The 12,771-nt window shown below is 38.8% G+C and overlaps 1 protein-coding gene across 1 annotated transcript; it reads right to left on the reverse strand.

Moving 5' to 3' along the window:
* Positions 1-36: 36 nt before the first annotated feature.
* On the reverse strand, positions 37-10,695 carry suz12a (SUZ12 polycomb repressive complex 2 subunit a). The gene is made up of 16 exons (XM_079630434.1): positions 9,922-10,695; positions 9,220-9,266; positions 9,016-9,080; positions 8,728-8,787; positions 8,574-8,623; positions 8,384-8,469; positions 5,820-6,039; positions 5,625-5,727; positions 5,407-5,512; positions 5,120-5,300; positions 4,902-4,990; positions 4,510-4,653; positions 4,201-4,358; positions 2,393-2,591; positions 1,993-2,072; positions 37-1,820 (listed from the first exon to the last, which is right to left on the reverse strand). The coding sequence occupies exons 1-16, from the start codon at positions 10,091-10,093 to the stop codon at positions 1,529-1,531; spliced, it is 2,052 nt and encodes a 683-aa protein (XP_079486560.1). The 5' UTR covers positions 10,094-10,695; the 3' UTR covers positions 37-1,528.
* Positions 10,696-12,771: the final 2,076 nt, after the last annotated feature.

Below are 12,771 nucleotides of genomic sequence, written 5' to 3' on the forward strand. Positions count from 1 at the left end.
AATGAAAAAATGTGCAAACATGACTTCTGAGGTATCAATTATAAAACAAACAAAAAATCTTTATTTTTAAATAAAGAACCTGAAGCACATGTTTCAGCATAATTCAGAAACTCAAGCAGGTTTCATAATGTTCCTATCATATTCTTGACATAAATATCTTTTTTTGACATTAATTCATATCGATAATCCACATCTTGTGTAATTGATGCTGTATTGAATGTTACGCACTCAGTTACGTAACTGCTTCAGCCAGTTAAGTAATTGATCTCAAATATTGACCAAAAACTTTTCTTTTTTTAAACCAGTGCACAGTTTTAGCCAAATAAAACAGTGTTTTACAAACAGATCCCTTTCCTTTAAAACAGATGCATTCAACAAAACACAACTATGAAGACTTGCATTTCTGAGTTGAAACAAACTAGACATTGTAGCCATTTCACTTTGGTCTAAAATAATCTTTCTTGAATGCAGTCACCTTCAGCAAAGCCATGTCACTAAATGTATGTACATATTACAACAGGTTTCAACAGAAACACCTGAAAATAAAACAAATGGGCACCATGAAGAACAACTGGAACCAAAGTAAACTAATAGATACAGCAGAGCAGATGCATTGTGAGCAAACTAACATATTAATAGGTGGAACTGGACAGTATTGTGTGCAGTAAAACGTCACTCAAATTCAAACAAGAGTAAAACAAACCTGTTCACACTACAATTTACACCAAAAATTCAAACCCTGTTTAGAGTCCATGTTTCCATGGATAAGGCAAATGTAAACATTTCTGGAAGGCACCCCATCCCACTATGTATTAAGTACCCTGTACGTATGTGTGTTGCAAGGTCAATGGAATAAAGCCTCTGGAAACACTTGACACTTAAAAAAAAAACATTGCAGTGTAGGCATAGGCAGCCTGCATCACTGATGGTTATTCTTCAAGCCGAGATTCCAAAGAAGAGTCATTTGAAGTCTTCAAGTGTGGTGAAAAATGACCGTGGTTACTTTCACTTTAGCCACCACAAAGAGATCAACAAAACTTTGGTCCAGAAACATTTCCATGAAAAACACGTTAGAGGTGGCACAAACAGAAATGTTGAAAACAAAAACACTATACACCAGCTAAACTAATATGTTCAAGTTTTCAGAAGGAGTTTATCAACCCCTGTGAAAAATAGGCAATAAAAGAAAGTTTGTAGGACCCATTTCCATCCATCAATATTCAAAATATATTAAAACATTTTCATAGTCCTTTTAAAAACAGGCACCTAAAACAAGTGCTAAAAACTTGCTAGAGCTACGGGGTTGTGAGTAGAGAAAAATCAGAAATGACATAGTTCTAATGGTATCTTCAAGTAATTTGAATCTAGAGTTGCTTTGAACTGATGACATCAGGTCAAATCCCCACACAACCTGTTCCTACCTAGACATCTTTAACCCTGCGAGTGCAGAAAGTGGTAGTTCTCACATCCAGGGGGCGTTTGACACCCACTGACACTTAATTCAATCCAGAGTAAGGAGGAGGTGGTTTCAGTGATTCTGGGTCTTGACTAAATTTGATACACTGACTTCACCATCGCCGCTGGATCCGCCATCAGCATTGTCTTGCGTTTTGGATTGCTCCTGGCTATCTTTGTGCGGTTTCAGATCTCTCAGGTGAGCCATGGCCTTGTCTATAGTCATTGTATTCACTAAGCCATAGTCGTGCATGCTGACCAGATGGAGCAGAGTGTTCTGGCACAGATTCTTCTCCACGATGGCGGTGCCGTGCTCCTCCACAAATAACACGCAGGCATGATTCATTTGGTTGTCAGCTATGAATCTGCACGGGAGGAAATAAGAAGCAAATTACTGGCAGAAATGTGATCAACCTCTGAGAGATAAGCTCACATGTGTGCAAGGTGATACAGGGAATGTATCCAGGCCACTGTGATATACGGAACATGGATTGTGTTTAATGGAAGACAGTGTAAAAGAGAAGTGAAAATACGTACCCATGTTTCATTACATGCAGGTTCCACAGTTTCATGACCTCTTTCTCTCCTTCATTGACATCTGTGAACTCCTCGATTTGCTGAGGGGTCATGAAGATGAACAAAATCATTTAAATAGAAAATGACAAATAAAATCAAACTTATTTGCAATTTCATAGGTGCGTGAAATCCTTGTGGGTCAATTTGACCCTTTTCAGACTAACACTGAATTAGTGCAAATTTTCATCAGATTCTATGTAACATCCTTCTCAGATGTGATTTGAATATGTGAATGTAATATAATTCCTCTGACACGACGTCTCACACACACACACACAGTCACAAACAGCACGCCATCTGTCCTCTACGCTGCATCTTCAATGGTAACAGAACTAAAGGGTCTTAATGATAGCTTCCTCACCATAGCAGTCTTCTCCCTGAGCCACTCCGGGTCCCTCTCGTCCTCACTGTCCACTTCCATTTCCTGTGGTCTAAGTGGCACGCAGCTGTCGCTGTGGAAGTACAGGCGGTTGTGGCCGCTGATGCAGGTCCGCGGCTGCTCCTGTTCTCCATCTTCGGGCTCCAGGAACTCAGAGAGGCTGGGCTTTGAGCGCTTGGGCCTGTGGAGACCACAACACTGTGTTTAACATCCGATTCAAAGAAATTAATACAAGGTAACGATGTATTCACACAGGCCTCTGAGTTAAAGGTGCTCTAAGCGATGTCACGCATTTTTTAGGCCAAACATTTTTTTGTCACATACAGCAAATATCTCCTCACTATCCGCTAGCTGTCTGTCTCCTGAACACACTCTAAAAAAATGCGGTCTCTGTAGACACCCCAGGCTCCACAAACAGCAACAAAAACAGACTGGACTAACCCGCACCACGAAACAAAGTGTTCCAGCCAATAACCGACAAGAAGGATTTGGTGGTGGGGTTTGGGTTGTTAGTGCGCGGATGAGGAGGAGGGAGGGTCTAGCTAGCCTCCGTTTTGTTTGGCAATAGTTCGAACGTCAACAAGAAGTGACGTCACCCAGGATCGCTTAGAGAACCTTTAACGCTTCTCATTTACTTTGAATGGGTGACGTAACGCTTTGCCGAACTGAATTGTGGGTTCCGTTGGCAGAAGTTGAAACATTTTCAACTTTTCAAGCACCAACGCAGGAGTTAGCCAATCAGATCGCCTATGCAATTGCGTTCATGCAACACCGAAAAAGTAAAAGTGATTGGCTGTTGTCACTATGATGGTCGCGTCAGCACAAAGTGTGAATACAGTGTAAAAGACCTGGCCAACACTACAGTATACACTACAGAAATGACAAATCTGACACCAAGGAGAACATAAGTCTGTGCCAGATGGGTGCCTTAAGTCTGCACTCAAATGATTATGTATACAAGTGTCCAGAGTACACAATGTATGCTGTTAACGGCAAATTCAAATTTGAGGTCAGTGAGATAAAATAAAAATAAAAAAATACCTCTATTCAGCAAGGATGCATTAAACCAATCAAAAGTGACTGTAAAGATACGGATAATCTTACAAAAGGTTTCAATATCAGTTTTCTGTAACTTTTTTTTTATATCAAATCAAAAGATTCATGGAAAGTGTTCCATGACCAGCAAATAATCATATTAGAATCATTTCTGAAAGATCATGTGACACTAAAGACTGGAGTAATGACTCCAGACATTTAAATTGTAATATTTCACAATATTACTTTTTTGGATAAAAAAAAACACAGCCCTGATTAGCCTAAGAGACATTTGTATATGAAAAATTATTTCAGACACCAACCGGTTGAATGGTAGTCGTGTAGAGTTCAAATTACACGGCGTAAAAAGTGTGCATATATTCACCAATTTACAACGGAGTAGAACACGGATCAACCAGTCAAATTCATAACACATTACCGTTTTGAGTCTTACTTTTAACTCGAGCATTATAGAACAAAGCAGCTGTTTCAGAACTGATGCCAGATGCATCATTAATTTCTTATGAACAATCTGTTTTGCTTCCAAATAATTTAATTGACTAGTTAATGGGGACCTTAATAACCAAGTAATATCCAACGCATTTTTGATTAAATTTTAACTATATTGTGATATATAGATACCGTAACTACAATAGAAATGAATGATGAAACATTTCGCTAAGGCCACGCAGCAGCTAAAGCATTTTTGAATTTGGATACACATACTGTCAGTCTCTTTTTCAAACCACACAGACCTGCAGACAAGGAAGTGTGTAACCGGAGTCCTCTTCACTGGGCCGTTACGACTGAAGGCAAAGCCAGGCTGGCAATGGATGTCCTGAGGGTTGCCCACGTACGAGCCGTCATAGCATTCATTTATTGACACGTCTATCTTGGCTCCTTTAGGATGAGGCTGGGTGAGAAACACCTTTACATCAGTATAAACATTTTTACCAAATATGGACTATATGCAAAGGTTAGATATGTGATTTAACCCAGTCCAACTACAAATAATGCATTTCTAAATATAAAAACACTGAGGCGTTTCTGGTGATGTCTCTCACCACATAGTTGAAGATGAAGCGGCTGTGCGAGAGCTTGAGGTGCTTGAGGAGGCTGTAGAGTTTACGGCAGTTCAAAGTGCACCATGGACAGTGCAGGTCATCTCTGGCCTCCGTCTGCTGCCGTGTGTTATTGTTGTAGAGGAACTAGAAAACAAAAGGATGGATACAACACACCATGACCACCCAATGGCCCATGGACAGAGAAAAATGTCACAGTAGAACTACAACTAAAATTCTACAGTGGAAATACAGAGAATCAAGGAAACACCCTGCACTTTGATAGTCAATATAAAGGCCTGGGATCACAGATAAGTGTGCTGTATTGTGTGTACCGTCTGCTTTGAAAGTTTTGTTGGTGTCATCAGGTAAATTTACAGATGCATGTTACTCACCTGATAATAAACACGTAGTTTCTGACGAGGTTCAACATGAGTTTGTTCTCTTCTTACTGGTAGATCAGTGCCAACTGAATCATTCACAGCTGCAACCAGTCAAAAGTCATTGTTATGACTAGAATCTTCTTTAGTATTGCACACATATCAATATGCTTTAAAGGCCAAAAAGTTATTGAACTTTACTAGTAAACACTAACCAGTGCTAGTGATCTTACCTACTGCTTGTGGCGGCTTTACATTACTAGGCTTGCTGCTGTCTACTGTGCTGGATTCAGAATTGCGTGTGGCAAGCGGTTTGGCCACTGGTGCCATTCCTCTGTCAGCAGTGTCATTGGTCCATCTCAAAGTGAACTGCAGTGTGGGTCCCTGAGAAAAGGACTCGAAGGGTGGAAGCCACTGAAACACGGGGTAAAGATCCCAAATGAATGGCCAAAAACTACTTGATGTACAAAATCTCAATTAGCCACATGCAGACTTATAAAACACACCGCCTGAAACTGACCTTCCCATCTCGTATGGTTTCCCACGTTGCCCTTTTCTTGCCTACATGACTCTCCTCCATCTCCTGCATGGAGACTTCATACTCGCCATCCAAAAGCTGGAGGCGTCTTTTGAAGGAACGCAAAAAAAAAAAGTCTTAAACCAGACACGCAAACACAAAGCAACTAAATACGAAAAAGAATAAGCAATTTTAAGTAGTGTTAAATAAAGAACGTTTACCTATTTTTATCAAAAACTGTCATTTGTGCCACAAAGGTAGTTTCTCCAACATCCTGATGAGAGCTGTATCTCTTCTTCCTGTTAGACATCTCTTCAATAACATCTGAGAAGATAACAACTTTTTTTGTGAACAGGCCTCATCAAAATGTGTTTTGAGGTGTAATATTATTAAGTTCCAAAAGCTGAAGCTCATACTGGAGTCTCTGGTGGTCATGCCGTTGAGCTCTCTCCCACCTGGACGTGACACTCTGAACAGAAGGGAGTAGGACTTCACCATGTGGCTGTTACTGGGTTCAAACTCCTGACTGGGCACTACCAGTGTGGGAAAAGCTCCCATCTTGGTCTGACTGATGTCGGGGTTCAGAGGCACCTGCTTTTTACCTGTAGGCACTTGCTTCACTGGGCAACTTACATCCTAAAACAGAAATTTGTTCAAAATGTCTGTTAGCTTAGAAGCCATATATATATGCTAGTGTACTACTAAAACTTGGCTAAATTAACATTTCCAAATTTAAAATGACAAAAACACATTAGTGAAATTTCTAAGAACTTTGAGGCAAAAAGATTCGTTGTCTATTGTCTAGGGCTGCCCCCGACTTTTCCTAGTAAACTGTTAGTCGTTCAAGTAAGTCAATTAGTTGGGGGAGAAATACTAAACCATAATAACAAGCATTTAAAATAGAAATTAAGCGCTCAAACACTCGCATAAAGCTTGCTGCAGCAACAAAGGCAAATGTTGCATGTACTTTTCTGAGATCAGAATGCAAACAATATAAACCTATAATATAAATAACAACCTTGTCTAAAAACAAAGAACCCCCTGAAATTCAACAAAAATATTTGTGAAATTTAGGACATAAATATAAATTATAAACAAATGAATAAAACAAATCTAAAAGCAAACAGAAAAACTTAAATATATTAGTACAAACAATCAGTCCAACGGACAAATAGCCTTAACATTGAATGAAAACTAATAAATTAATAAATATACATTTGCCTATATAAAAACAAATCAATAAAATATATAGCAGCAAACTAAAAAAACTACAACAATATGGACAATAGTCATAGTCACCATTTTCTTTCCTCCGAAAGAGAATACAAGTTTGTCTACTTTGTTAGGGACAAGAGTGCTCCGTGTCTTGCTCACAATGAAGCCAGCCTTTCAGAAGAAGCACTCCGAAGACATGGAAGTTAAGTTAAACATGTCACGCAGTAAATGCTGAACTGATTTAGCTTCACCAATTCCCACAAACAGGTTAACAATGGAGCAAGCAGTTAGGCTACTACTTACAAGTTTTAAATAAAAAGTCATGTTTGAGGCTGCACGTCACATTTTTGAGGTCGTTCTTCACCCTTTTGAAATGTTCCCCACACTTTGGATTTGTTGCCCAACCAGCCAAAGTTGGCGATCCGTCATTGCCTGACTTTGCCAAATCCTTTTTTTTGCACGGAGAAAGTTTTTTTTTCTCCGACTAACCGACTGATTCAAATGTAGTTCGACTATTACTAGTTTGTCGACTAATGCCTAGTTCAGATTACACAACTTTAAACGTCGGCAGATCGCTGTGCTGTTCAGATTACATGACTTGCTGTCTGTAATCTAGAGTCTTGAAGTCATTGTGGTGTTCACACTACGTAAATGATCCGTATGATCCCACACTACACAATCTGACAACAAGTCACCAAACCACGTTTAGTCACGAAAACACACGCGAGAGTGGAACTGGAAATGATGCGAAATAACGTGCGAAACAGGAATTGTTTATTTGAACATGGACGTCGTGAAGAAATTAGCTCTGCAAGCTGTTAGCGCGATGATCTGTTCTGAAAAACCCAGAAAAAGTAAAAGACAAAGAATATGGGTGAAAGAATGGATCAGCACACGTGGGCAGCAGGCATTGTCTGTGCTGCAGAGAGAGTTGGAGGCGAGTAAAACATGTTTAATAATGAAAAAGTAGCTGCCTGTTGCTACCCAATGCCTTGCTCTCTCATTGGCTGTAGCTCATCACGACACTTGACACCACAGGATGTTGAATCGACCGACAGCTCCAGATATTTATAATGCTAGATGTTTGTCTGGCGTCGGCGAGTCGTTGAGTAGTTCACACAAAGATTGGCGAGGGCTGATCACCCGCTGATTTGCCCCCAATCACAGCTGAGCTCAGCCTGACGGTGAGCTCGATGATTTGCCAATCAGACTTAAAATCCTGTGATTTTGTAGTGTGAACTTGGCATAACGTTTAGTCGACTATTAGGGGACAGCCCTACTATTGTCAATAGTGTAGAGGTGTATAAAGCACAGCTCACTTTTGAACCAAGCAGCTTTCTGTTGGTCAGCATAGCAGATCCACTGGAAAACTGCGTGGTGGAAACTCTTTCACCCTCACTTGAAATTTCTATTAAATTGACTTGAATTTCTCCCACAAAAAAAATGTGCTGAATGACAGCAAATGTGACCACACATTCTGGGACCAAACCGTCTTGATGACAAGTTGCACTATGCTGATTTTTATGTAATCAAATGCGCTCAACAAAGGACACAACCCTGTGCTTGTCAAGTGATTTCATTGGGTCTTTAATTATGTGCCAATGGCAAAGATAAAACCAGATTAAAAATTAACCTTCAGTACAACAGTCATGTGCACATGACTTGCATCAAGACAAGGACACATTTTTCATTGAGGAAGCTTATTTTTGTTGGTGTGCAAGGTCAATGCAAGATATTTTTACATCTCTATGACGCAAAGTTTTACCTTTCTCTTCTTGTGGCAGACCTTGACGAGTAGCACTTCTACAGACACTGAGTTTTCTTCATTCTCTGAGTTCTGCAATGGCTTCTCTGATACATTGAACAACAAATCAAAATTACTAAATGATCAGGGGATATTATTTGTACACGCTAGTAAGAGCATACAAAAAATGTGAAACTTAATGTTGGCTTACCAGTTTTATGGAAGAATCCAGTGAAAGTGAGCTGCAGGTTTGAAGCCAGACTACAAAACAAAATACTGGAGTTAAAACCTCTGCATGCATTTGACACATTCAGTCAAGTTCAGAAAACGAGAGCCACATAAATCTGGAATAAAGGACATCTTACTTGTGAGATTCCTGATCCACTTTTGACTTCTCTAGCAGATCGTTCACTTTAAAGCACTTTCTGAAACAACGGACGCCAACAAACATTATGTTAATTTATCTGTTGAGATGTGAATCCCTCATTCAACTACTCCAAATACAAGTAAAGAAGATCACTCAGTTGCACAGTGAATCTGTCAACAAATTGTCTCACTGTGAGGCCTACACAAGGAAATGGAAGGTGTGGCTTTTTAACAAACAAAGAGATTAACTTGCATGAAGTTAGTTTAATATACAGCAATCATTTTACCTTTTTGAATTTGTTCTCGAGTTTCTGTGGGCCATATATGTAAGAGATCTGTGCAGGAAGATTGGCTGATGGAAAAGGAAAAATTAAAGATGCACCCAGTTAAGCTATTGTTATGGCAGCCATGTACAGTTCTCCAAGTTCACACAAAAGTTTACATCCAAAGGAGAACAGCATGTTATTTCTTCATGATTATACTCTACTTACTGCTATGAGATTCCTTGTGCGAAGAAATCTGTATATTTGAGTTGGTTCTGTGAACAGAAGTGCAGAGAATCACGTACATTGATGTTGCTAAATTAGATGGCAAGTAAATAAATAAGCTGCTATTTTTAAATCATACTATGCATGTTGAGCCAGCATCTATGAAATGAACCCCATTATTTTACAATTACACTCTTATACATTAATCAAGATGGCAGTTTGGCAAGACTTGTCTTAGCTTGTGTAGAGAAACTTCTGGTTTTGAAGGGTTTTAAGTTGTTTGTGAGTGCTGATTTCCCTTGCTCCTCTTCTATGACCATAAGTCTAAGTCCCCAATACCATATTCAAATAATAAAATATCAAATCACCATAAAGCACGTGTCATCTCTTGCTGCACGTGTCTAAGTTTCATATAGGATGTGGCCTAGACAACTATTGTGTGTTTAATCAAATAACTCTATTGTGACAAAAAAAAAAACATCATGAAATTTCTTAAATATTAATTTTAATGTGGGTTATTTGCTCAACAAATTTCACGAACTACAGGACACAGTTGTATTGGTTAGTATTGTTGTTTAGCCCTCAAGCTAGGAGTGTGTGACATAAAACAATTGGATAGTGTGCTAGAAAAACAGCAGTTTATTGTGTTTACAAAGCGAAGAGGGTGAAAAAAGTTAGATTTACGAGCAAACCGGAGAAACTTACTCTCGAACGCCTGCAGGAAGAGTTCGTGGTCGGCTTGGATCTGCTCCATCTTGGGTCGCTTGACTGAAGGCATCACAACACCGGACGATACGTGCGCTCCTCCATTTGCAGCTTTACTCGTGCTGTTGGAGTAAAAACCATTTCCACCAGAGCCGTGCTTTTGTGGAGCCATCCTAGAATTGTGTTCGCGGTCGAATGAGATGTTTGAAACGGAAGCCCAGTGGATTCAGCCGAGTCCTGAGCCCAAACAAAGGGAGAGCAGCCGAGACCGGTTCGCCCCCTCAACAAAGTAACAGTTACCATCAACGAGCCGGCAGATCAGTTTGTTTTACCGACCAGTTGGAATTCGCGACAACACAAATGTACACGTAGAAAAACATCGCAACAAAGACGACTCATTAGCGTGAAAAAAATGGAGCGCTTCGCGAACTCTTATCGGATCATAATTTGGATTCCACGCGGTAGTGAACGCCGACTAACGTTGCAACACAGAAACCAGCCGCGGCAGAAAGTATCAGAAAGATTAACGTTAGCTGTTGTTGGGAAGAGAATATCGCCGCTGTTTACTTGTTAGGAATATACAAGACCAGAAGCTTTGTGTCCTATGGGAAACAGCCTGAAGTCGAAAGTGCCGTGAATATTACCCGCCCTCTTTCTTGAATGTATTCCACTCAGCTGATAAAACCTCGAGTTTGGACATTATTGCAGTCAAGTTTGGTAGAGAGTGTGCTGTGCGCTCGCGCTGCCTTCAGTTTCGCTTATATTTTCGCGGGAAATTCGTTTTCAGAGTAACGTTAGATATTGTGGCGAGAAAAAAGTTCAGGGTGTAAATTATGGCCCCTATGTATTAAATATTTATCTGTATTCTGTAGACATATTATTTAAGTTGTTTTTGAAAATTTTAAAAGACGTTTTGTTTGTTTGATAGTCACAATTTCAATTTAAACTAACAGAACAGTTGTTTTATTGGGCCTCTCTCGTTATAAGTGGAACAATTACTAGCCTACTCATTATGAAAGTTAATGACTTCTCTTGTTCATGATTTTTTTTTCTATATATATCTAAACAAACTTTTAATCAGTTGTGTGTACATGCTTAGGCTATCTACTTTTAAGATGTGATCAAATGTCCACAAACACAAATAATAAGCAATAATGAGCAGCTGTAAAAAAAAATCTTCTTTTTAATTATTATTATTTTTAACATATTTTACATAAGATAATGGCATTCACCATTTTATTTATTCCCCATTTGAAAAGTTTTGTGGATGGTTATTTCACCAGAGAGACTCTCATCACTTGATTGATTTGGCAGTAACAACACTGTTATGAAAGCCAATAAATGACCAACTTTTTTAGGGAACCAAGCTACAACACTAGCGTTTATGTATTGATTACAAACAATGGGGCTAAAGGCAGACCAGGGTAAAAGGCGCCTTTGATTTAAATTTTCTCTAAACCACTATGGTATAAAATTTCAGCTTAGCAATCCTTCCCTCGCACTTTGTAAAACAAAAATCCTTCCCTTGCGGCTCAAAATTACCAGAAGCCCTAAAATAATACTTTTTTCTTTGTCCAGAAAGCTTTTATTTCATTTTGATAATATTTTTCTATTTTAATGCAAATATTTGGAGATATTTACCTTTAGATTTTAGCAATAAATAATTAATTAATAAGAATTTAAACACATTCTTCAATCACATTCTTTCAACTTAAATTCATAACAACATAATAACCCTTTTAACCTTTTAGCTCAAACCATCTTACACAATGTAAGCCAGAATGTGTATTTGCTAACCTCCTGTGCAAAAAAGATATATATTTAAATATATATATTTATAAAACATGATTTTTAATGACTCTTTCATGATTTTTCATGACTCCAGATGGCCTTATATATCATAGCTCTATTGTTACTTTTTTACCATTTCAACCACAAAGCTCCTCAAAACCAGTACATTTTGTGTATTCGTGGTTAAGTGCGACACAAGTCCTAGGGTCTTAGGGGCAAATTTAGCTAAAGTGATTGTTTAGAACAAGTAGACATTATTAGAAAAATAAATATTGTGCCTTTTGCCCCATGCTGGTTTTACACCGTGCGTGGGTTAACAGTTGCCTCCTCATTTATTAAATTTTTAAACAAACAAACTTTTATAATTTATATTCACACAAAATCTATTGCTCCATCAGAGTTAAATAAAAACATGCATATTTTCTGCAATCATACACTCTGGGAGTAGTGGAATGCGCATTTTCCAAGATTTATACATGTTTCAAATGTTGGAAATAAATGGAGCATTAATCAATAGAAAAAATCATAATACTTAGTTTAACCTCCTAGATTGATAGGTTAAGCACGCTAAAGGATAAGAAAGAACGAGTGGTTATTCGCACCTCCATCAGGCGAACCTAGACCAAATTAAGTTATTTGCGCCCTGGCGGCCAATAGGCGCGGTGGCCAAGTGGTAAGGCGTCGGTCTCGTAAACCGAAGATCGCGGGTTCGAACCCCGTCCGTGCCTCGATCAATGGAATTAACTTGCTTTTGCTTAAGACGATGTGACGAAACCACATTGTCTTATTTTCCTTAAAGATTATTACACCACAGAAGGTTTCATTTCAAAAGGACATACTAGAAAGCTTGTTGGCATCTAGACTACCATGAATAGAGCCAAATTCAGGCTCACAAATTCTTAAGATAACCTGTTTCTGTCAGCCAGAGTTTATGGTTATGAATATGATGACCTGAACAGTCTACAGACGCTCTCTGTGTAGTTTAGAAACGTTGGACTGAACTGAACACAATTAATATTTGTACGTGCTTTTTTGTTAGTAGCCTACATTTTTCTTTAG

The sequence above is a fragment of the Phoxinus phoxinus genome (assembly GCF_949152265.1).
Source record: "Phoxinus phoxinus genome assembly, chromosome: 1".
Classification (NCBI taxonomy): Eukaryota; Metazoa; Chordata; class Actinopteri; order Cypriniformes; family Leuciscidae; genus Phoxinus; species Phoxinus phoxinus.